General features: G+C 44.1%; 1 protein-coding gene across 2 annotated transcripts in view; it reads right to left on the bottom strand.

Annotated features, from left to right (window-relative positions):
• Positions 1-25,977, bottom strand: part of ARHGAP28 (Rho GTPase activating protein 28) — a 105,496-nt gene extending 79,519 nt beyond the window's left edge. The window contains exon 1 of one of the 2 annotated variants that reach the window (XM_067467463.1): positions 25,907-25,977. In XM_067467463.1, coding sequence (XP_067323564.1) covers positions 25,907-25,947 — 41 coding nt within the window. In that variant the 5' untranslated portion in view covers positions 25,948-25,977. Of the gene's footprint in view, positions 1-17,186; positions 17,660-25,906 lie in introns of those variants that run through there. The other variant, XM_060775072.2, reaches the window with a different exon arrangement.
• Positions 25,978-26,993: the final 1,016 nt, after the last annotated feature.

The following is a 26,993-nucleotide window of genomic DNA, read 5'->3' as shown; positions in this document are numbered from 1 at the left end:
AATCCCATCCCTGAATATCTAAATATCTAAATATCCACTAGCCACTCTTTTCTGTAGCAAATTTAACAAGCACCTTTGCTGGTATTAGGAGTACCAGCAATACAGAGAAAGAAATTATTATTATTTTTCAGACATTTATATCCCATCCTTCTCACCCCTGAGGGGACACTCACGGCCGGTACCCATTAGTTGCCAACAACAGTAGTAATAAAATCACACCTAAACATTAGTTAAAACAGCAAAATTAAAACATCCGTTTAAAATAAAACAAATCCGAATCCAGAGTCATAATCCGAGGTCTGCCCATAGTCACACAAAGTCTCCAAAGAGTAGATTCCTTGCAGAAAAGAAGTTTCTGAACACTCTTGAAGGGCAACCCTAAGTAGAGCATGTCACAGTAACTTGAACTGTACCTAAGACTCATGCCACCACAGCCAGATCTGGAATCTCAAGGAATCAGCAGAGTTGCTACACAAGCTTTAACTGTGTGGAGATACTCCTGGCCATCACAGAAACCTGGGCATCAAGGTCCAAAGTTGAGTCCAGGGGTGCAGCTACACTTTAGAATTAATGTAGAGGGTATTCCAAAACTCTATATACATAGGAAACATTAAGGAACTCATACACACACACACACACACACACACACACACTGGAAAGCTTTTGTAAAAAATTGCAATTAAAATTTTGTAAATAAAGGTATATTTTTCCCTTTTCCTCTTTTCCCTTTGTATGGAGACTTATGGGACACTATGTAATTTAGATCCACTTTAATTGCCTTTCATTTTCTCTGGCAGAGTGCTGGTGCCTCACTAAACTACAACTCCCTGGATTCTATAGAACTGAGCCATGACAATGATAATGGTGTCAATGCACCAATTCTATAGTTTAGATGAAGTCCAAAAGTACACCCCAACTATGAACCTCTGTCTTCAAGGAGAGTGTAACCCCAACCAGAGGCGGCCCTAGGTAATTTTCAACAGTAAGCAAACAGTATTTTGGCGCCCCCCCCCCCCCCACCAAAAAAAAAAAACACAATCACTGATATATATTTTCTGTTCGTCGTGGGAGTTCTGTGTGCCATATTTGGTTCAATTCCATCATTGGTGGAGTTCAGAATGCTCTTTGATTGTAATAATAATAATAATAATAATAATAACAACACTTTATTTGTACCCCGCTACCATCTCCCCAAGGGACTCAGTGCGGCTTACATGAGGCCGAGCCCAAACACAACAATACAAGCAATAATAACAACAATACAAGCAATTAAAAACACATAGACAATAAGAAACAACATTATCAATAAGACAACACAGAATTAAAAACAGTGGGAAGGCCAAATGTTAGGTTAAAATTGGAAATAATGCTGGGACATGAACGGAAGATGATACTGGTGTTTGTGGAAGGGCATACGAGCAGACCTAAAGAAATGTAAAGTGCTTTGGAAGACAACGTGCTATGGGGTCATTATTCCGGGACGGCACACTGGAACAGCCACGTCTTCAAGTTCCTCCTGAAGACTGCCAAGGTTGGAGCCTGTCTGATGTCTGGTGAACTATAGGTGAACTATACATCCCAGTAACTACAACTCGCATATGTCAAGGTCTATTTTCCCCCAAGAGCCCCTCAAGAGCGCCCCTGGGCAAAATCAACTATACTGCAAATGCTTACTTTGCATAATGGGTTGAGCCGCCCCTGGCCCCAACCAACACAGGCTAAATCCCTGCTTTGTTTTGCTCATAGGAACAATTTTACTATAAACCCTTAGATGTTGATTATTTCTCTTTTTCAGTCTATGTCATCTATGTTCTGTCATCCATTCCTCGTGCATTAGACCAGTTAAGCAAATGCACATTACGAAGGTTCTTACAACTATGATAGTTTCTGGAGTTCAAATCTGCTGCGTGCTTTTAATGCAAAGAACCTTTCACAGAGTATTAGACAGATGTAATTGTACTGGGACAAAAAGAAACATAAATACCATAGCACATGAATTTTTCATTTTTCTAGCAAATGGGAACAGTGGCTTAGACTCAGATTTCACTCCATCTGGTATACAGTTGGAGTGATTATCTTTGTTCAGTTTCCTAGGTCCCTACAGCCTCTAAAAGCCTATCTATTGTTCATGTGGTACCAAGCCAAGGATTGGGACCAGTTCCCTTCCACCCAGGTGCCCCCAACTCCCATCATTCCTGGGTACTATCTTAACAATTTTTGGAGTGGTAGTCATAAAATCTGTGAAGGGTTCTCTCCCTCTGCATTAAGCACACAAAAGAAATCCTTCCACCACTTTACTGCGTGCTATAAATTCCTTACTATATGTGATGACAGAAGCCACAGGATTTGCCTTGTTCTTGTGGAAATGAATGGCATATTTATTCATGGGGATACATGATGGATAACCTACTCATCTGAAGAGCCAAGATTTTCTTTTTCTTTTTTTGCAGGCAACTTCAAGCATCATTTAATGACTGTGCAGTAAGTGACATTATTAAAATGAATGGAGGGCAACTGGCCAAATGTTCAACCAAACAAGCTGATCAAAAAGACAGTGCCAGATGTTTCCCATAAGTTCTGCATACAAAGGCACCAGGGAAATCAGCAGGGGCACCATGCTGAGGTAACCAGAGAAGCCAACTCCAGTTTCAACCACAACATGAAATTCTATAAAGACTATAAATACTGCATTCCTTAGTGAGAGTCTCAAAGGACATGTTGGAGATCTTTCTTGAGCATACAGGGAAAATGAGTTCGCTATTGTCTGCTTTATTTATATGCATTACCTCCTGTATGGTTTAATAATAGTTCGTAGCAACACATTTAAATAGGATGACAACTTCTTTTTTGAAATTGGCTCTTAATTTTCACTCTGTGAAAGATGTTGTGTCCATACCACCACAAGATGTGATCTTTTACCTACCATCTAAAATCCACCCAACTCTATTTCAGAATAATTTTCTACAATATTATCCCCAACAGATCATCTCAGAGATGTACAAGCAGTTCCAAGTTGCAAACATCTGACTTACAAATGACTCATAGTTAAGAATGGGGGTGCAACAAGAGCAGGTAGGAGAAATCTACCCCTCAAAAAAGAAAATAACTCATGAAAGAGTTATGGAGTTATCACTGAAGCTTTATCACCAATCCTTGTCATGGCTCCTTGTGGAGCCCGCGGTGGCACAATAGGTTAAACCCTTGTGCCGGCAGGACTGAAGACCAACAGGTTGGAGGTTCAAATCCAGGGAGAGCACAGATAAGCTCCCCCTGTCAGCTCCAGCTCCCCATGTGGGGACATGAGAGAAGCCTCCCATGAGGATGGTAAAACATCAAAACATTCGGGTGTCCCCTGGGCAATGCCCTTGCAAACAGCCAATTCTCTCACACCAGAAGTGACTTGCAGTTTCTCAAGTCACTCCTGACACACACACACACACACAAAACAATCCTTGTTTCTACAACAAGCCAAATTTTTTAAAATCCAATTATCACAGGGACCAAAAGTGAGGTGAAATCTTCTGCACAGGGGCACAGGCAGCAAAACAAATACCACAAGGTGATTAACTTTTCCCTATGTTATCCAAACCTTGTGTGTGTGTGTAGAGTTTACACTTAAAAAATTACCTCTTCCACCTTGCATACAAATTCAAGTTAAGAACAAACCTACAGAATCTATCTTGTTCATAACTTGGAAACTGCCTGTACTGGACATAGTAGTACCAGATAAGAGTTCTCCCCGATAAAACTCCGGAGGACTCTACTTTTGAGAAAATTGTTCTTCCTTCCAAAACATTGAGACATTTTTGAAAGAAGCATTTGAAAGAGGCATTTTGTTTTATTGTATTCTCCTCCAAGGAAGTTGATGGTACAATGTGATACACATACAAAAATAGTTAAGATTGTTTATATTGTACCTTGACAGAAGGGTTTTTACATCATTTGTATATAAATCTGCATTTCTGACAGTTAAACCAGCCCTGCTGCCAAAATATCCGCATAAGATCCTTGTTTCTCCAGTCGCACAATCCATTTTCAATGTGGGTTATGGCAGTATGCTGAACAGGTGATTTACTGCACAGAACCCCCTGAACTATTTTGTACCAGTACATTATAAAGTAATATTCCAATTGGACTGGGACACAATTTTAATGTTCTTTTCAAAGATCTCTATAATAATACCAAAACATATATAATTGCATATATTGGTATTTTAGCTAACCAACAAAGCTTCACCAGAAAGTGCCAAATTTGTACTTTTGTCTACTTTATTCTAGCAATGTTAATTCTTTACTGCTTCATTTTCCTCCCCTTCCCTCCCTCCAGTTACTTCCAAAACTAGTTTTCAGATACATGCTTCTTGAAGTACTGTACAAGATTTTCTTCCTAGAACGTTAATCCAAACTTCTGAGGAGTTGGGAGTGTAGTACACTTTAATTGGTGGAAGATTAGAGGCCGATAGAGCATTTTAGAAGGAACTTGCTATAGCTGTCTGTTGTAAATCCTTTATGCAACTTCACCTGACTTTGCGTTTCCCACTTTTTATAAAGCATACCCTAATACAAAAACTAGTATGATAACCATGACTTATGTTTTGAAATCCCACATTCCAAAACCAGAGGTGGTCTCACAGCCAATCCTAGAGTTTTTGTTTTGCTTGGGCATTTTTACAATCCCTAGAGCCTCAGAAGGTTATGGGACAGAAAATTGATCTCAGAGCTGCCACAGCTACCTGGTACTGATACTAAGAAATATGGCTATGCCAAATGGATGAAGCTTCATGGGTTTTAGTCCATGAAAACACAAATAAGAACATCTTTCATTCTTTAATTGAGCAATGCAGCAGAGAAGAGAGATGCAATAGTTTTTCCAGTTCATAGGGCCTGGTAGATTTGTATCTGGAGGACAGACAATGTATATGTGCTGATTGAAATTATCTTTTGGAAGAGGGATTTTTTCCTCCCCTTTTGAAACTTTTAATATTCTCACTGGGAGAGAAATAAGCTACAGCAGAGTCTTGCTTATCCAGCCTTCACTTATCCGACATTCCGTCTTATCCAACGCTGTCATCCCACGCCCCCCCCCCTTTCCTCCAGCATTTCCCTATCCATTAAGGAAGAACTCCCCAACACTCTATCTCCATTTCCAATAAGTGAAAAAGGCAATACGAGGAGGAGGAGGAGGAGGAGGAGGAGGAGGAGGAGGAGGAGGAGGAAGGGAGGGAGGGAGGGAGGGAGGAAAGGGGTGAAAGAGGCAGGAACGGAAACAGAAGTGTCCCCCATCCTTCCTCGCTCTTCTTCTGCAGCCAGGCACTTCCTGCTGGGCCATTCTAGCCCCAAAGCATTGCCTTGCCTCAACGCTTTGAATCCCTGTTGTTAGTATTCTAGGTGCCTAGCACCACGTCAGATGGGTAACGGTAGGACACTCCGTTTTAGCCAACATTTTTGTTTATCCGATGTTCTGCTGGTCCGTTTATGTCGGATAAGCAAGACTTTACTGTACTAGTTCCAAAGCTGAAAGAGTCATCCATCTCTCCACCATTTCAGAATTCTATTGGGACACAAGAGGGTTTTGGATCCTAAATTTTTCCTCCATCCTTGCATGACATAAATATGGACTGTCTGCTTTTCACTATCTTTTGGAGTTCTAATAGAAAAGACAGTAGGCTTGAGAGGAATCATCTCGTCGTCACATTATTTTCAGAGGGGAAATGTATTTTCCACACAGAGATGTACTTCATTTGATTGTCCACAGGAACCCTTCATCAGGACTATGCAGTGACTCTATAAGACTACGAAAAATCATTTTATGTATCTTCCTTTTGTTCTTCTGAAATCTGCTTAATTTATACTTGTCATAAACTTTTGTTTCAGGGAAGCATGCTACAGAAAAAACAGAAAACTATGAAAATTAGTCTGCTACAAGAAATTCCAGGGCTATCAGGCATAATATGTCTGGAAACCAAAATGTTTACTTTTTGTGAAAAAGCAAAATGACCATGACCTAACTAAGAACTTTCAAATGATTCTATGAAACTTCATGACTGTGCATGTTCGACCAGGAAGGAACTTGTTTTACCAAATAAAGACCATGTGATTGAAGATCAGAATAGTTTAACAGACTTCATAAATATTTATAAAACATATTTTTATATTTCCTGCATGTGTGCAGCAACTGGAAACACAATTATCAAGGGTGATGGACTTATTCTGGTGTATTGTTATACATCTCATAATCAACAACAATTCTTTATTGATTAGTAAATTTTGACCATATCAAAACATGCAAAACATACAAATCATACACATACAGTAAAACCATATATGAATACAAAGCATCATGGCCTACTGGCCTGTCGACCCACATACATCTCATAAGCAGCAACATAAAGACTTTCAAAATTGTTAGAATTATATGTCATGATAAAACAAGTCAACCACAATGACCCCGGCCTACTCACATACTCATGAACTTCCCTTAATTCTCCTTCATAGCTTCAGGGTGATCAGAAACTTTCATTCTCATTTCTAATTAACTATGGCTTGAATTTATTGAATTGTTTTCAAAATTTGATATTTCCCAACAAAAGGAAAACCAAAGAGTAAAGAGGACCAAACAAAAAGAGTTCCTGTATAGTAACAGTGCAAACAACTAACAAAAAAAGCTGAAAAGTTTGACCTACAATGATTTATTTGTATTGTCGAAGGCTTTCATGGCTGGAGTCACTGGGTTGCTGTGAGTTTTCCAGGCTGTATGGCCATGTTCCTGAAGCATTCTCTCCAGGCTGTGGGAAAGAACTCTTGTCTGCTTGAGGCATGTGTTAATGTGGCAATTGCCCACCTTGATTAATATTTAATGGCCAGGCTTTGAAGCTGCAAGGCTATTAAATGCTAATCAAGGTGGCCAATTGCAACATTCACACTTTCGTCAAATAGACAAGAGTTTTTTTCTCTCAACCTGGACACTCCACAGATATATAAACCTCACTTGCCTAGTTCCCAACAGACCTCACAATCTCTAAGGATGCCTGCCATAGATGTGGGTGAAGTGTCAGGACAGAATGCTTCTGGAACATGGCCATACAGTCCAGAAAACTCTCAGCAACCCAATTCTTTATTTGTTGCTACAGGTTAAACAGACATTTATGTGTTTTTAAAGATATACATAATAAACAGCAAATTGGGCTAAACTCCGGGGCTCTTTTCAATTCAGATGTGAAAGGTATGTTACCCATTGATGTGGCAAGTGATCTAGTCTGAAGAGCCAAGAATCTACTGGTTTGTAGACCTGTACTATTAACTTCCTTTTTATAATTACTTCTAAAAGTGCTATAGGATCCCTTGAATACTTACCTAGACTAAAACTGTTTTTGAATTCCATCACCAGGAATCAACTGATATATTTCGTACCTCTTTGTGCCTTTCTGCCTTTGCTGCCATTGACTGGCATGTAATCAGATCTTTGTGACAGAATTGTCAATACTGATATTTATTATGCCAGTTCAAGAATCAAGAGAGATTACTGGTTTGTAATAGTTCTAATTTCAGTTTCAGTAAAAATCCAGAACATGGTTATGACAGATCCGGATGTGCGAAACAGGTGCCTAAGTCTCTGTGCTAACTCTGACATTCAGGAGACTATGAATCAATACTGTCCAGTGTAATAAATGCCAAATACCACCCATGGAGAAATTCCATCATGCTCTCCTGAACACCAGCTGAAATTGATTTCATGGGTTGTTTTCTTTATACTGAAAACATGGATTGTTTCCTTCATACTGATGACCATTCAATGTAGGAGAGCATATCTTTCTACGACAGTACAATTAAGCCTGCAGGTGTTTCCAATGCGATGCCAAAAGGAATCTTATGTATAACAGAAAAACATGTTCTTATGCTTCCTGTATAATGTGCTGCTGGTGTTTTTTTTTTTGGGGGGGGGGGGGATAAGATCATAGGTTTCTTGGTTTATTAAGTTGGGATTGTTACTACAAGGTAGCACTTGATGCTTTTGAAACTACATTGTTTGTACTCTCTTCAACCTACTGAAAGTGGAGTACTGTTAATATAACAGTCCTTTATCTATTGTTGGAGGCTTTAATGGCTGGAATCACTGGGTTATTGTAGTTTTTTTTTGGGGGGGGGGGCTATATGGCCATGTTGTAGAGGCATTCTCTCCTGATGTTTCGTTTGCATCTATGGCAAGCATCCTCAGAGGTTGTGGGACCTCACAACCTCTGAGGATGCTTGCCATAGATGCAGGCAAAACGTCAGGAGAGAATGCCTCTACAACATGGCCATATAGTTTGAAAAGACCTACAACAACCCAGTCCTTTATCTGATAAGGAGCCAGCAAGATGTCATGGTTCGATTGCTAGACTAGGCCTTTGGGAAGCCAGGTTCAAAGCCCCAAGCAGCCATGGAAATCCAGTGGGTGATCTTGGACAAATTAATCGTTCACATCATGAAAGGAAGACAATGGAAAATCTTTTCAGAATCACTGTAGGGCCTCATCTACACTGGCCTGTTAATCTGGGACCATGCCAGAGGAAAAATGCTCCAGATGAATCTTGGAGGCATCCACAAATACAATTCCAACCCCATGAGGTGGTATCAGCAGAGGTGACTGCATGACCAAGAAAGGGAGGGGAGTAATGAGTACAGGGAAAAGGTGATGGTAGCAGTGACTCATATGGACAATGGATGGGTCAAAATGAGATCCAATCTTGCTGTCCACACTGCACTGAAGCTGTGAGGTTGCTCCAGAGTTTTGGCAAAGTATCCTCCAACTTTTTTAAACACAGAGCTAAATTGGGTCAACCTGACACTAACCACCAGAAGTGCAGAATAACTGGGTTGCTGTGAGTTTTCTGGGCTGTATGGCCATGTTCCAGAAGCATTATCTCCTGACGTTTAATTCACATCTTGGCAGGCATCCTCAGAGATTGTGAGGTTTGTTGGAAACTAGGCTAGTGAGGTTTATATATCTGTGGAATGTCCAGAGTTAGAGAAAGACCTCTTGTCTGTTTGAGGCAGGTATGAATGTTGCAATTGATCACCTTGATTAGCATTGAATAGCCTGCCAGCTTCAAAGCTTGGTTGCTTCCTGCCTGGGAGAATCATTTGTTGGGAGGTGATTAGTTGGCCCTGATTGTTTCTTGTCTGGAATTTCCCTATTTTTTAGTGTTGTGTTTTCTCCCACCCTGGACAGTCCACAGATATACAAACCCCAATTGCCTGGTTTCCAACAAACCTCACAATCTCTGAGGATGCCTGCCATGGATGTGGGTGAAACATCAGGAGAGAATGCTTCTGGAACATGGTCATACAGCATGGAAAACTCACAGCAACCTTGTGATTCCGACCATGAAACCCAGTGCAGAATAAGTTGGAGAATGCCTCAAACACAAATAACAACACAATGCTAATGAACCTTCGCTCCACCAACATACAAACTGAAAGAATGGTATCAAGGGGATAAACAGTGTATAAGACAGAAAATGCTATCTACCAGTTGTGTGAACTTGTTTACCCATTTTCTGAAGGAATCTCTTCATTCTAATCTATTGAAAGTCTGCAGGCATTCAGAGAAAAAGGAATATCAGATAATTGCCATCTACATCTTTTCAAATCTCCAATCTGGTGAGTCTGTGCAATCCTAGAACTTTTGATGGGACACACCTATGTAATCTATTTCTGGAAGACTGCTACAGAGAAGGTGTTTCCTGTCTTGTCGTTCACCTGAATTAACCTGACTTAAAATAAAGAGTCTATTGCATTGCAAATTTGAATTGTTATTTGTAGCTGACATACATTGTAGATACATAGTGATTTGGTTGCTCTGAATTATGGTTTGCTTGAAAGAAGTCAATATCAAGCTGTGATCTGACTTTTAAAATGAATCACAGTAAAGGTTAACCACATCTGAGGGTTCCATCACAACGAAACTTTAGTGGATAGAAATTGGTCCTCCTTTTCCTGGCAACAAGGAAGAAGAAAGGGGGAAGGAGAAGGCATGAATTTTGGGGGAAAGCTAGACTTGTTTCTCATATGATAAGCCTTACTTTTCAAAATATGTTACTACAATCACTATTGTTAAACATGAAAATTGGCTCTAGTGATAAACAAAACACAGTTTGCTTCCATAAGAAATCAAAAGATAAAGACTCCTATATAATAATATGCCAATTAACAGTGTCACTTATACTGTAATATTGGGCAAGCATACCTGTTATATTAGTCACATAAAATTGCATCTGCCTGAACAAAACCTGAACACAGGACAGCCAGGTTCCTTTCGCCACCTAACATATAAATGTATATAGTTGTCTTAACGAAGCAAAATATGAGCATACTACAGTGTGATTCAATGACACTTGGAATGGGGTAGTAGGAGACAATTGTAAGACCAAAACCTATGAAAAAGTATTTGAAGAAGTAAATGGGACATGGAGTAAAACACGGACTTTTAAAGTAATTGCTAAACCTGTCAGTATATTTGCTTTCATGCATTCATGCATTCCATTGGCCCGCATACTGAAGTAATACAACCTCTTTCCACAGCATATTTTGGAAACACAGATGGGGCTTCCGACTGTCCATATGGCAAAAACTAGTTATTGCAACCAAACAGCTGCAGGAAGTGGGCAACTTCACAAGCAGAACCATTCCATGTGTGAGTCTACATTTTAAAAACTGGGAAAGTTTATGACAGTTGTTATCTATATTATCTACCACTGGATTGTTGTTTCAATCTTTTACATATAACAACTTCTAGTTTTATTTGCTCTAAGCATGTTTAAGAAGGTTAGAATACAAACAGATTTCAAAACTTATTGTGAATGTGTGAAACAACACCAATTAAGTCAAGACAGACCAGTAGAAATGTATATTTCAAATGTGTTAAATCCAGAGGATTTTTTTTTTTTTTGTGAAAACTCGGTTTCAGTGGAGACTCCCACTGGAGAGATGGGTTCTATTAAAGCCCTCTCTGTATTAGTCCTACCCAAAGTGGTGTTCTGTGGAAGGATAACTGGTCTATGAGCCACGAGCTTCCAGTCCCTGGGCAGTTTCCAGTTAAGAACAATTATAGCAAGAGGTATAAATATGGTACCAGTCCCTGGTACAGACAAAAATGCCAGTTCCTAACATCACATATCTTAAGAAACACTTTTCTACCACCTTTAATTATGTTACAAAGAGCACTGTTTGTTTCTTTGTTTGTTTGTGATATTTGTATACGGCCGTTCTCAACCCCGAAGAGGACTCAGGGCAGTCCACAGTGTTGGCAACAATTCAATGCCATAGACAAAAACACAGTATAAAACATCAAAATTGATCCTCCTCTGATAAAACATTAAACATTACTAAACACATCACAGAAAATAACATCACATATCACACAAAGACATAGCCGTTGTCAGTAAACAATCCTGGATCATTGCATAGACTATCGCTAATGAAACAGGTTTGTGTGTCTTGTTTAAATCAGGCATGGATAAACTTCGGCCCTCTAGGTGTTTTGGACTTCAACTCGCAGAAATCCCAGCCATCTTACCAGCTATTAGGAATTGTGGGAGTTGAAGTCAAAACATCTGAATGACCAAAGTTTGCCCATGCAAACTAAAGAAATACAAATCACCATAGGAAAAACCTAGACTCTTTGATTTTGTTGACAAATAACTAGAATACCTGTGTGTCAGCATACAGCAAAGAGGGCAAGGGTCACACCTGTTCAGCAGTTCATTGACAAAACTGAAGAGTATTTTGGCTACACTATCCTCTGTAATGTATTTGGGCTGGAATTTTCCCTGCTCTATAGGGTCTTTATATGATAGATCTAGATCAGGCAGGGGCGGCTCAACCCATTACGCAAAGTAAGCATTTGCAGTATAGTTGATTTTGCCCAGGGGCGCTCTTGAGGCGCTCTTGAAGGAAAATAGACCTTGACATATGCGGGTTTAGTTACTGGGATGTATAGTTCACCTACAATCAAAGAGCATTCTGAACTCCACCAATGATGGAATTTAACCAAATATGGCACACAGAACTCCCACAACGAACAGAAAATATATATCAGTGATTGGTTGGGGGCGGGGGGCAAAATACTGTTTGCTTACTGTTGAAAATTACCTAGGGCCACCTCTGAGATCAGGCATGGGCAAACTAAGGCCCAGGGCTTGGATGTGGCCCCCTGTGTGCTTAACTCAGGCTCTTCTCATTTTCCTTGTCCTCTTCGCAGAAAGACGCCGCTGCATCCTTATGCCAAAGAGATGGAGGAGGAAGGCATGTAGCATCTGAAAGCCCTCTGGAGTACTATCAGCCACCATGTGTCTCAACCTACTCCTGGCATAAGGACAGTGCGAGCAGCCCCATCTTTGTGTCGGGAGGACAACTCGAAGAAGGCACACGGTAGATGAGAGCCCTCCAGAGCACTCTCAACTGCTGTCTGTCTTGCCCTCCTCCCAGCACAAAATAGACATAATGTGCCAAAGGACATTTTGAAAGTCCAGGGAAACATTTGAAATTATCCTGTCCATTGGTTGATTTTGCATTTTGTTATGTCCATGCACTGCCTGACAGAGAATGACAGCTGACACTTAGTGGCTTGACTATAATATGGTTGCCATAAAGCATCTACTTGTTCTTATTATTGTGTGCCTTCAAGTCATTTCCAACTTATGGTAAAACTATTCCATGGTTTTCTGAGGCTGAGAGTGTGTAACTTGCCCAATGGGTTTGAATAGTTAATTGGTGAATTGAATCTTAGTATCCAGAATCATAATTCAAACCACTGCATCATGCTGGCTCTCACAAATAACATACTGGTCCTTTTAAAATCTAGAGTAAAGCTATAGAAATCCATCAGGTTAACAACTGCATTTCTTTCACATATTAGGAAGTTAAATACGTGTTTGGGTTTCTATCTTCTGTGGTTTTAATATCCGCCTTCAATGTATTTTAAAAAAACAAAGGAAGAAAACTTCTCATTTCTTGGGTAGCTGAAAATCCCCCAACGTTATACACAAGTAAAACTGTCACAAATAACACTCTTAATTGCAGAAGTCAGCTAAAATCAGCTTCTTATTTAGAAGAAAGGTCAGCTTCACCAAGACCAAAGGTGTTGCCTGGGAAGATATTACTGAAACAATTTCCTTTATCAGCAAATTTATCTGGGACAAATGTAAGGAATGTCTCCAAGATGTACAATAATGTTGTGAAATTCCTGCCTCAGGGGAAAAATGCTGCTAGTTAGATGAAACCTTTTACAAATTACTTCTTGTAAGTTTGAGCCACCATGGTGTAATTATTTAAGCAATGGACTAAGATTCTGGAGATGTGGATTTAATTCTCTGCTTGGTCATGGAAACCCACTGAATCAACTTGGCAAGTCCCATATCCCCTGCGATAGAGTTGCTTTAGGACAGTGGTTCCCATCCTGTGGTCCGTGGACTACTAGTGGTCCGAAAGAACTAAAATATGGTCAGCGGCCTCACAGTTATGACACTGTTGCAACAGGAGCGACTGGCCTCACAAAAACCTCTTATAGTGCCGAAGCTTATTAAATATGGTTTTCTGTGGGTGAACAGATGGTGACCACTGGATGGCATATGTTCTGTATCAGAAACTAGAGTTGATGTGGTCTATCCAATGCAATTTTCTGAATCAGCACCCCAAATAATCAAACCAAATCTAAAGTTGACCAAAAACTGATTCGTACCCCTTTGGTACTAATGTTGGAGAGTGTTCCCTGGTCAAAAAAGGTTGGGAACCACTGCTTTAGGATAACCGTAAGTCAGAAGACTTGAAGACACACAACCACAAAGCATTAACAATTTTATAGTGCAACAAATATTTTGCATTCTCCATTTGCTGTGGCAATTATTTGTTCCTGTTCTAGGAGCATTCCAAATTATACAAATATACTATGCGAGTACTAAATCAGTATGTCTGTTTTGATCAGTAATCCCATTGTTGAAACGGGGGAAAAGTCACTTGAGCAACTGTTCTGTATACATTTCCCCAGACAATCATTCTGAATTCACCCAACATGACTTAACTTTTAGCTAGACATTGGGTGCATCTTCTACGTTGAAGTAATGGAGTTTTGACACCACTTTAATGGCCACAGCTCAATGCTAATGAATCCTGGGAATTTTAGTTTGGTGAGGCATCAACACTCTTTGGAAGAGAAGCCCAAACACCTTGTAAACTATAACTCCTAAGGTTTCCTTAGCATTGAGTATCAAATTGCACTAATTCTACAGTGTAGACCAGGCATGAGCAAACTTTGGCCCTCCAGGTGTTTTGAACTTCAACTCCTACAATCCCTAACAGCCTACCAGCTGTTAGGAATTCAAATCCCAGAATCCCATTTCCTTGTGCCAGGACAGTTCAGTTGGTGTCAAACTGTTTTCATTCTACAGTGTGGATGTAGTCCAGTCCAAAACACTTGGAAGGCGAAAGTTTGTCCATGCCTGATGTAGTCTATTTCTCTCTCGGCACATTTCCACCAGGCATAGCCAAACATTGGCCCTCCAGGTGTTTTGGACTTCAACTCCCACAATTCCTGACAGCCTACTAGATGGACCACTCTAACAACTACCATGTCAGACTACACAGAGCAGCCACTGAAAACGACAAGCACGTGGACAATTTCAACAGAAAGAAACCTTGAACATGAACAAAATCTGGCTACCAGTATTTAAAAAACTCTAAAATCATAATGGTAAATAAAGAACAACACCCAAAACAGGAGAATTCCAGACAGTAAATAATCAGAGCCAGCTAATCACCTCCCAACAAAGGATTCCCCCAAGCAGTAAGAAGCACTACCATTGAAGGGAGATGTTAACAAGTGGGAATGTGCCCAGAGGACTAAAATGATCAAGAGTCTGGAGAACAGGCCCTATGAGGAGCAGCTTAAAGAGCTGGGCATATTTAGCCTGAAGAAGAGAAGGCTGAGAGGAGACATGATAAGTATGTGAGAAGAAGTCATAGGGAGGGAGGAAGCTTGTTTTCTGCTGCCCTGGAGACTAGAATGTGGAACAATGGCTTCAAACTTCAAGAAAGGAGATTCCATCTGAACATTAGGAAGAACTTCCTGACTGTGAGAACTGTTCAGCAGTGGAACCCTCTGCCCCGGAGTGTGCTGGAGGCTCCTTCTTTGGAAGCTTTTAAATAGAGGTTGGATGGCCATCTGTTGGGGGTGCTTTGAATGCAATTTTCCTGCTTCTTGGAAGAAGGTTGGACTGGATGGCCCATGAGGTTTCTTCCAGCTCTATGATTCTAAGCCAGACCTTGAAACTGCTAGGCCATTAAATGCTAATTGAGGTGGCCAATTGCAACATTCACACCTACCTCCAACAGACAAGAGTTCTTTCTCCCACCCTGGACATTATTTCACAGATATATAAACTCAGTTTTTCTAGTTTCCAACAAACCTCACAACCTCTGAGGATGCCTGCCACAGATGCAGGAGAAACGTCAGGAGAGAATGCTTCTGTAACATGCCCATACAGCCCAGAAAACACACAGCAACCCAAAAATTCTATGTTTTCTGGTGGTTTTGGGCCACCCCTCCGACACCCCCTTGCGACCCCACCCTAGGGGTCACGACTCCCAGGTTGAGTAATGCTGGTGTAGACTAATATACAGTGTTCCCTCACTTATCATGGGTGTTATGTTCCAGGACCACCTGTGAAAAGTGAAAATCCGCAAAGTATATACATGTATATCGCATTCCAAGGGTGAAGCAGAAGGAGGAGAGATTTAAAGGCATTTTTTTCTTTTTCTTTTTTATATAGCTAATAACCCAGCCTACTGGCTGTTAGGAATGGTGTAAGTCCAAAACACCTGGAGGGCCAAAGTTTGCACATGCCTGATCTACACTGTAGAATGAATGCAGTGGAATGGTGGGAGTGGTCATTTGACAAGGTCTTCTTCAGCATTCTCTGCCAGAGTCCTGGTGCCTCACTAAACTACCACTGCCAAAGCCCCATAGCATTGACCCATGGTAGTTTAAAGTCAAAAGTGCATCTGTTCTCTTTCCTTCCATCCTTGTCCCCCTCCCCCGTAGTCTTGTGCCTCCCTCACAACCTCTGAGGATGCCTGCCATAGATGCAAGCGAAACGTCAGAAGAGAATGCTTCTGGAACATGGTCACACAGCCCGGAAAACTCACAACAATTCAGCCTATTGGCTATTAGGAATGGTGTAAGTGGTCATTTTACAAGGTCTTCTTTGGCCTAGTGCCTCACTAAACTACAACTGCCAAGGTCCTATAGCATTGCCCCATGGCAGTTAAAAGTCAAAAGTGCATCAGTTCTCTTTTTCTTTCCTTCCTTTCCTTTCTCCCCCCCCCCTCCAAAAGATGCAGGAGAAACGTCAGGAGAGAATGCTTCTGGAACACGGCCACACAGCCCGGAAAACTCACAACCCAGCCTACTGGCTGTTAGGAATGGTGTAAGTCCAAAACACCTGGAGGGCCAAAGTTCGCCCATGCCTGATCGACACTGTAGAGTGAATGCAGTAGAATGGTGGGAGTGGTCATTTGACAAAGTCTTCTTCAGCCTTCTCTGCCAGAGTGCTGGCGCCTCACTAAACTACAACTGCCAAGGTCCCATAGCATTGACCCATGGCAGTTCAAAGTCAAAAGTGCATCAGTTTTCTCTTTCTTTCTTTTCTTCTCTCTCTCTCCCCCCACCCCTTCCTTCCTTCCTTCCTTCCTTCCTTCCTTCCTTCCTTCCTTCCTTCCTTCCTTCCTTCCTTCCTTCCTTCCTTCCTTCCTTCCTTCCTTCCTTCCTTCCTTCCTTCCTTCTCTCTCTCTCTCTCTCTCTCTCTTTCTGTTGACTTTTGCCTCTCTCTCCTGCCCTGGCCCTTCTCCCTCGCCCCTGGCTCCCCGCATTACTTCCTCGCCGCTTATCTGGAGGCCAATCTCGGCGCAGCAACAAACCCGATCCGCCGCTCTCCGGGGACTTTCAGGGGAGCCCCGGGAGGGGGGCCCACGCCACCCAACGCAGCCACCCCTGAGCCTCCAAGGGCGCACACAATGGCCCCACTTCCCCCACCGAGGCGAAGAACCGAGCCCTGGCAGGGCAGAGGGGCAATTCCTCCCAAAGAGAGAGAGGCAGCAGGGTAGCAGCGCCCTTGCAACTCTCTCCCCAAGCCTTCCGAAGCGTGACTGTACCTGAGGGGCGAGCGGCTGGGTCCAGCGAAGTCCGGCTCCGCTTTGCCCGGCAGCCGGGAAGCAGCCGCAGCGTAGGAATGGTAGGCTGTCAGCACCACGCCGCCCGAGTCCGTCACCTCCATTGTCTGTCACCGGGGGCGCATGGCTTCCTGGAGGGGGCTTGGCTTTTGGCAGAGAGGGAAAGGGAGGGGGAGGGGGAAAGAGGGGGAGAGAGAGGGAGAGACCCTTCGCTGGGCGCCCCGAAGCCCGATCTTGGGGCTGAGCCTCTCGCCGAAACACCCCCGAGGAAGCCAGACCCAGGAAGGCCCCCTCCTTCCCTCCGCAGAGAAAGAGAGCAAGCACGCAAGCAAGAGCGAGCGAGCCGCAGCTCGAAGGGAAGGAAGCGCGATCCTGGAAGTGGGTAATCCTGCCTGCCTGCCACCAAGTCCCCAAGAGGAAGACAGCCGAACTCTCTCCTGACCTCTCGGGGACTTTTTTTTTTTGTGTCCCCTCGCCACTCCCCCGGCGCCACTCGCCGGCCTCTCCAGGGACACCTTTTAAAGAGCGAAGGCACCCCGAGTCGCGTGGCTCTTTGGAAGCCGAGCAGACAAAAAGTTCACCCAGGGAGGCAGGAATGGAGGGAAGTTCTGAGAGTGCCTTAGACCACCAGAAGATCCATCCAGTCCATACTTCAGGAAATAAAGCCTGACTGCTCATTGGAGGGAAGGATAGTAGAGGCCAAGATGAATTTATTTATTTATTTATTTATTTGGGGTGCTTCTACCCCGCCCTTCTCAACCCCCTAGGGGGGACTCAGGGTGGCTTACAAAAGGCACAATTCGATGGCCGACAATTCACAAAAATACAATATACAAAATTACAATATAACGACAGTCACAGCAATAAAATCATATTGTGGTCAATGTTCACCAATTCATAAATCCACGATCCATTTAGCATCGTCATTGTCCTTTCCTACTCTGGTCGTCATTGTCTTTTGTCCAACTGCCAGCTTACCCGAAGGCCTGGTCCCACATCCAGGTTTTTAACTTCCTTCTGAAGAAGAGGAGGGATGTTGATAACCTAATCTCCCCAGGGAGTGCATTCCACAAGCGAGGGGCCACCACCGAGAAGGCCCTGTCCCTCGTCCCCACCAGTCTCACTTGTGATAAAGGTGGGGCCAAGAGCAGGGCCTCCCCAGAAGATCTTAAACTCCGAGGTAGGACGTAGAAGGAGATACGTTCGGACAGGAACGAAGTACTTTGGCCACATCATGAGAAGAAAGGAAAGCTTAGAGAAGACAATGATGCTGGGGAAAATTGAAAGAAAAAGGAAGAGGGGCCGACCAAGGGCAAGATGGATGGATGGTATCCTTGAAGTGACTAGATTGACCTTGAAGGAGCTGGGGGTGGTGGCGGCCAACAGGGAGCTCTGGTGTGAGCAGGTTACAAAGAGTTGGAAGCGACTGAACGAATGAACAACAACAATATTCTTTGAACTGGATTATATGAGTCTACACTGCTAGATAATCTGGGATCAGATCCTGGGATATATGACAGTGTAGCTAGACAGTGTTATCACACTAGAGCAGTGTTTCTCAACCTTTCTAATGCTGCAACCCCTTAACACAGTTCATCATGTTGTGGTGACCCCCAGCCATAAAATCATTTTCATTGCTACTTCATAACTGTAATTTTGCTACTGTTATGAATTGTAACGCAAATATCTGATATGCAGGTTATATTCTTATTCACTGGATAGCTCAAATACCTGATATGACCAAATTTGAATACTGGTGGGTTGGGGGGGGGGGGTTGAGTTTGTCAATTGGGAGTTGTAGTTGCTGGGATTTATAGTGTCAGAAGGGTCACCAAAGACAATCAGAAAACAAAATATTTTATTCTTCGTGTCCTCTGCGAAATCCACACCTATGGGTTTTCCTTTGCGCATGCGCAGAAATCCGGAACATTCTAAAGTTTAATGAAATTAAAAATGATTATTTGTGAGGCTCCGCCCCCCTCCCCGCCCCCTCGGTATATATGCCGCTGCATGCGGCTGAGGAGTAGTTCCTTTTTCCGCGCTAATCCGGCAGCATCTCGGAACGTTCTCTCTGTATCTACTGGCTATATCGACCTTTGGACTGTTTTTCTGGCTTCCACCTTCTCCATTCCTGACCCGGACTGGCTGACGACTCTCTAATCAGGCTAGATGTCTTCTCCCTATTTCAAAAATTGCTCGGCCTGCGGAGCTACCCTCCCTGAGGCCGATAAGCATTCTAAATGCTTACTTTGTTTGGGGGAGGCTCACAATCTCCAGACTTGCGAGATATGTTTGAGTTTTACCACTAGAGCCCGCAAAGGCAGAGACGCCAGATTGAAGGCTCTGCTTTACGAGCGTGCCTTGGCTCCCCAGGCTCTTCCCGCCCCCTCCCATTCCTCCCCAGCTCAAGAGCCCCCCCAGCCTTCCTCCCCACGCGTTGGGGACAGGCGGGACTTGGGCCAGGCAAGCGCTTCCCCCGCGGAGCCGCCTAGAAAGAAATCCAAGCCCTCTAAGCAAGCCTCAAGGGCTGCAAAAACGAAAGAAAAATCTACCAAACAGAAAAAGGGACGGCAACTCACTGGCGAACAGCCCTTGAGTCCTCCTATGCTGGAACCGATGCCTCATCTCCCCGGTTCCGTCCTCCAGCTCCAGGAGCCCCTCCCAGCCATGCTCCACATGGACGATCCTGCTTATCTTCCCCCCCTGGAGCTCCTGGCTCCTCAGCTCGAGTTGCAAGCCCAGCCCACAGCGGAGCTTTCTCCTCCGCCCCTCCCTCCCTCCCAAGCCTCACCTCCTCCTTCCCTCAGCCCACCAGATTCCCCGGTTCCGAGGGAAACTCCTCCCCCGGGACAACAAGCCTCTGCGGCGCAAGCCCCACGCCGCCGCCAGCGTTCTCCTTCTCCTTCCCCTCAGCCCTCTCCTAACCCCCACCCTCCCAAGAGGGCTAGATCTCACCCTCCTCAACAATACCATCCTTATAGTCCCCAGGACTACCCTTACCATCTCTACCCTCCTCCCCCTCCCTATCCAATATATCCCTTCTACTATCCACCCCCCCCTAACCATCCCAAGGACTACAGTGCCCATTATCCACCGCAGTTCAGTTATCCACAGCCTCCACATGCACCCCCAACAGCTACACTCTCTCATCCTCCAGAAGATCAAACGGAACCGGACCCTCCCCAACCCTTTCAAGACCCCCTCACTCTAGTTCACCATGACTCTGAAGCAGTGGAGCTTGAATCCACTGATGACACCCCGCTTCTCCATGATCCTATCCCAGACTCTGACCCTTCCCCTAAAAATTTAGAAGAGTTTAAAAAATTTTCTGCCCTCTTCATAAGACTCTCTAGAGCTTTGAATCTTGCCACACCTGAACCCACAGATACTGTGGCAGACCCATGCTTCACCTCTACTGAACAACAACAACCAGCTTCCACTGTGTTGCCCACTTTACCTTATTTACTAAAAATCTTGAAAAATACTGGAGTTGCCCCGACTATGGTCCCGGCAACTCCCAAAAGAGCAGACAATTTATATCGTATTGATCTGTCCTCAGCTTCATGGCTTTCTAAAATGCCTAAAGCAAATTCCATTGTAACAGATGCTCAGCCAAAACCTGTACAAACAAACCAGACTTCCCCCTCTGACAAAGAGGGAAGAAAACTTGACTCTATGGCCAAAAAATTTTACTCCTCAGCATGCCTGTTTGCACGCATGGCTCACTATGGAGTATACATGAGTGTGTACCAAACCCATTTGTGGAACAAGATATCCCCTTACTTAGAGTTATTACCTCCAGCCAACCAACCACTGGCTCTGGCTCTTAAACAAGAAGCCCTCCTTTTATCATCTTTGCAAAAAGACCTTGCAAGAAACACAGCTGACACTTCAGGGAAACTCATTGCAGGCTCAGTGGCCCTTCGTCGCCACGCCTGGCTAAGGGCTGCAATCCTCTCCCAATCACAACGCACCCTTATTGAAAACCTTCCTATGGATGAGGCAGGACTCTTCAATCCTGAAACTGATTCACAACTTGAGCATTCTCATAAGATGAAACAAACGGTCTTCAAATATGACCAACAACCATATTCTCACCAACGGCAACGGTGGGGCTCATATTACTACCGCCCCCACTACTACAACAGACCCTACAATACCTCCTTCTACAGGGGACGTCAAAGATCCTACGCCCAGTCTACAGCTCCAAGACGGCCACAGCTCCCCTTCAGAGGTCAGTACCGTGGTACCAGGCCTGCCAACAACAACAAACGTCGTTTTTAGCACACCAGTAACCATTACCACTCATCCCTCCATACATACACAACCACTTACATACCTAAACAGGCTACAACCCTTTCTTCCAGCATGGCAGTCTATCACTACAGATGCCTGGGTCCTGGACATAGTCGAAAGGGGATACGCAATAGAATTCGACTCTTACCCACCTGTGGGTAGGATCCTCCTCACTCAACCCTCCCAGGAGATCTGGGAGGAAGTACACTCTCTCCTTCAAAAGGGCGCCATATCTCCTAGCCCTTCACAGAATGCCAGCAGCTGTTTTTTCTCTCGATATTTCCTGATAGACAAAAGAGATGGGGGTCTACGCCCCATCCTGGATTTACGCAGACTCAACACTTTCATTACACCCCGCAAATTTCGCATGGTTACACTTCCTAACATACTCCCTTTCATTCCACCACAATCGTGGTTGGTGACAGTAGACCTCCGAGACGCCTACTTCCACATCTCAATTAGGGAGGCCCACCGCAGGTTCCTGACCTTTGCGGTGCAAGACAACCACTTCTCCTTCAATTCTCTCGCATTCGGCTTGTCCACGGCACCCAGAGTGTTCACAAAATGCATGTCTGTCATAGCTGCACATCTCCGCCAACAAGGCATCACAGTTTTTCAGTACCTGGATGACTGGTTATTTTGTTCTATTTCGAGAACACAACTACAGAACGATATTCATTACACCTTGTCTCTTTTGCAGGACCTGGGTCTGGTTGTAAACCAGGAAAAATCCCATCTCACCCCGACACAACGAATCCAGTTCATAGGAGCCGTGATAGACTCCACTCTCCAGAAAGCCTTCCTCCCAGAGGACCGCTTCCTCAAACTTCAGCAAGCAATCCGAACCCTCCAGCACTCCCGGCGATCTTCGGCTTGGGCTATCCAATCTATCCTTGGCCACATGTCATCTACCACAAATGTGACCCCGTTCGCCCGTCTAAAGATGAGGCCGCTACAAAGCTGGTTCATCAAGTCCTTCGACCCCCTCCGGGAACCTCAATCTCGCATTCTATATCCGCCACACCCCGTCCTTCACTCCCTCTCATGGTGGACAAAGCAGTACAATGTTCAATCAGGGATGTCCTTCATCCAACCCCATCCCTCCATGTCCCTCACGACCGATGCCTCCAACTCAGGTTGGGGAGCACACCTCAAAGGGTTCAAAGTGAGCGGCCATTGGTCTCCCCAAGACCGCCAATTCCACATCAACGCGCTCGAGATGATGGCAGTAGAAAAGGCCCTCAGAGCCTTTGTCCGCATCATCTCGAACCGCAAAGTCCAAATTGTAACAGACAACACCGCTGTCAAATATTATATCAACAAGCAAGGGGGAACCCGCTCTCAGACACTATTAGCCATATCAACACGGATTTGGGAATGGTGCATTCGGAGGAATGTCCTTCTCACTGCTATCCACCTACCAGGCCAGGACAACACACTAGCGGACTCTCTAAGCAGATCCTCAAAGAACAATCACGAGTGGCAACTACATCACACACACTTCAAGACTCTCACCCGCAAGTGGGGCATCCCCAGGATAGACCTGTTCGCATCCCCCGTGAACACTCATTGCCCTCTCTACTGCGCAAGGCTCCACCCTCACGCATCCCCAGGTTGTCTCGGGGACGCCTTCCTGTTCCAGTGGTCCCCAGGCCTACTCTACCTCTTCCCACCACTTCCTCTCCTATCCCCCGTCATAGCCAAAATAATTCAGGACAACACAGACTGCATCCTGGTCACCCCCTGGTGGCCACGCCAACACTGGTTTGCTCCCCTGCTCCAGATCTCCAACAAAGAATTCCTCCGCCTCGACCCGACCCCAGACCTTCTCTCAGTGGAGAATGGTCTAGTCCTCCATCCAGATCTCCACTCCCTGTCCCTCACGGCGTGGAGGATCAGGCCACAATGAACCTCTCTGAGGAAGTATCACGAATGCTATTGGCCGCCCATAAACCAACCACTAAGAAGTCATATCATTATAAATGGTCATCATTTGGGAAGTTTACACAAGCAGTGGGATTCACTCCCTTATCAGCACCAATTCCTGTGGTACTAGACTTCCTAATGCACCTTTCCAACAAAAACTTCTCCCTTTCCTCAGTCAAATGCTACATAGCAGCAATCTCTTCCTATCGTAAAAAATCCGGCTTGCCGTCCCTTTTTCAAGACCACCTGATTCAATTGTTTCTCAAGGGCTACAAAAATGTCCACCCTCCTACTTCCCTCCCTTCCCCTCAATGGAGCCTAGAGCTAGTGTTATCCCAGTTATCAAAACCTCCCTTTGAACCTATGGCCTCTAGTGACATTTCCCATTTGTCTTGGAAGACAGCATTCCTTGTGGCCATCACGTCGGCCAGACGGTCGAGTGAATTGACGGCCCTCCGCTCCGACCCTCCTTATATCAGGTTCCACGAGGACAAGGTAGTCCTTCGGACTGACGTCACGTTTTTACCCAAAGTTGTTTCTTATTTTCATATGTCACAGGATATTATCCTGCCGGCCTTTTTCCCCAACCCATCCTCCCCGTTGGAGGTAGCGTTACACTCCCTCGATGTTAAGAGGGCTCTTTCCTTTTACCTGCATAGGACCTCCTCCTATAGGAAGTCTCCTAAACTATTTTTGAAATACAGAAAAGACATGTTGGGCCATCCTGTATCCTCACAGGCACTGGCCTCCTGGATTGTTTCAACGATCCGGCTAGCCTACCAATTGGCAAAGAAGGAACCTCCTTCTCACATCGTGGCGCACTCGACTCGCTCGGTGTCCACATCTCAAGCCTTTCTTCGAGGAGTCCCTCTGGATCAAATCTGCAGGGCAGCTACGTGGTCTACACCATCCACGTTTGCCTCCCACTACAAGTTGGACATTCAGGCGAAGAAAGACGCTGCTTTTGGCAGAGCTGTCCTTTTTTCCTGCGTGGCATGACCCACCTCCAGGTCAGTAGCTTGCTATTCACCCATAGGTGTGGATTTCGCAGAGGACACGAAGAATAAATAGAGGTTGCTTACCTGTAACCGTATTTCTTCGAGTGTCCATCTGCGAAATTCACACAACCCGCCCTTCCTCCCCTCTGTCATGCCTGTAGACCTAGCTGCGATTAGCGCTGGGGAACTACTCCTCAGCCGCATGCAGCGGCATATATACCGAGGGGGCGGGGAGGGGGGCGGAGCCTCACAAATAATCATTTTTAATTTCATTAAACTTTAGAATGTTCCGGATTTCTGCGCATGCGCAAAGGAAAACCCATAGGTGTGAATTTCGCAGATGGACACTCGAAGAAATACGGTTACAGGTAAGCAACCTCTATTTCTGTTGGTCACGGGAGTTCTGTGTGGGAAGTTTGGCTCAATTCTGTCACTGGTGGGGTTCAGAATGCTCTTTGATTGTAGGTGAACTATAAATCCCATCAACTACAACTCCCAAATGTCAAGTCTCTTTTCCCCAAACTCCACCTATGTTCACTTTTGGGCATATTGAGTATTTGTGCCGAGTTTGGTCCAGATCTATCATTGTTTGAGTCCAGAGTGCTCCCTGGATGCAGGTGAACTACAACTCCAAAATTCAAGACCAATGCCCACCAAACTCTTCCTGTATTTTCTGTTGGGAGTTCTGTGTCCAAGTTTGGTTCAATTCCATCATTGGCGGAGTTCAGAATGCTCTTTGATTGTAGGTTAACTATAAATCCCAGCAACTACAACTCCAAATTGACAAAATCAACCCTCCTCAACCCCACTGCTATTCAAATTTGGGCTTATTGGGTATTTGTGGCAAATTTGGTCCAGTGAATGAAAATACAACCTGCGTATCAGATATCAGGTATGTATCGTCGATATTGCAGTCCCAGGCAACAGCAGGATTGAAGATAAACAACTGGAAATGCTGGCACGATACAAGGATTTAAAGATCGAACTGTAAATACTCTGGCACAAGACTCTGGCACAAGCCAGTAAAAGTGGTCCCAGTGGTGATTGGCACACTGGGTGCAGTGCCTAAAGAACTTGGCCTGCACTTAAACACAATCGGCACTAACAAGATTACCATCTGTCAGCTGCAAAAGGCCACCCTACTGGGATCTACACACATTATTAGGCGATACATCACACAGTCTGAGTTTGAGATTATTTCCTCATACATTAATTTCACCTCTCTTCTATTATCAGTTCAAGATGATACCTATTCCAATGTGTGCTAGCAGTATTTTTTTTTGCTCAGTCATCAGCATCCATCCCAGAACACACAAAAGGGAAGAAATAGTAACTGCCAGAATACCAAGGATATAACTCAAAAAAGTCCATAACAATGAAGAGATTTTTTTTTGCCCATCAAAATTTAACTCTATGATGAAGTAGTGCTTACCATGCACAAATAACAATTCAACAACATGAATAAAAATAAAAAAAACTTACAAAGATCCAATGGATAACTGTGAAGAGAGTCCAACATCCATACGCTTTGTGTCTGAAACACTTTACATGTGCAAGCTTTTTCAGGGTTAGTCTGCTCACAAGATAAGTTATTTATACATATCAGAGCCATTTCATAGCACATAAATGTCACGTTTCATCGCACGCCCACCACCTTTCACAAATTAAGAAAACAAGAACAGATTTTGTGGTTTCTGGTTTTCAAGATTGTCCAGCCACATGGCTCATGGCTCAGAAAGTTCACAAGGAGGGCAATGGTCATTCCCTATTGTTCCTGACATCTTGTATTCAAAGTTAGATTTGAGGTCCCATAGTAAAATGGTACAGCCTAACTCTTTAGCTAAAGGGATTGAAAATGCAAAAGGCACCATCCAGAAGATAGACCATAACCTGAAACTTTTTGGATTATCTATATCTATCTGTATCCACAATAAAGGTGAAAATATATATGAATGTGTGTGGCCGGGGTGTCCACTTACACAGACAGGCTCCCACTTCCACAAATAGCTATAGCTCTCACTACTCAGGAGACACATATGGCCCTTCCTCCAATGACATTGCCAGTTATAGAGAGTGCCATAAACATGTACAAGACCCCTGCAAATTCTCTCCACAAACACCATACTGTGCAGCACCCAAGTGAAGGCTTTCATATAGGGACAATTTCATCCTAGATTTTCTGTTTTCCTCCACCACAAACATCCCAGTGTTTCTTACTCTCTCAATTGGTGTGGAATTTGCATAACCCCACCCACTGTCTCTCCCATAACCCTTTCCTGTTCTTTCCTATGACACACAGCAAAGAGAGGAATTCATCAGCAAGTAGAGTGGTTTGGGGAGAATTCAGCATGGTTTATAGGATTTATAGTAATGGGATTTATAGTTCACCTGCAATTCATGAGCACAGTGAACTCCATGAAAAATAGAATTGGACCAAACTTGGCACACAGAGCCTCTATGACTGTCAAAATATACTGAAGGTCTTTGGGGGAAAATCACCTTGATTTGGGGGAGTTGTAGTTCACCTACATCCTGCTTCTTGGCAGGAGGTTGGACTGGATGGCCCACG

Source organism: Anolis sagrei, chromosome 4 (genome assembly GCF_037176765.1).
Source record: "Anolis sagrei isolate rAnoSag1 chromosome 4, rAnoSag1.mat, whole genome shotgun sequence".
In the NCBI taxonomy this organism is placed as follows: Eukaryota; Metazoa; Chordata; class Lepidosauria; order Squamata; family Dactyloidae; genus Anolis; species Anolis sagrei.
The sequence above is the reverse complement of the archived record's forward strand: the minus strand, read 5'-3'. Positions and strand labels throughout refer to the sequence as shown.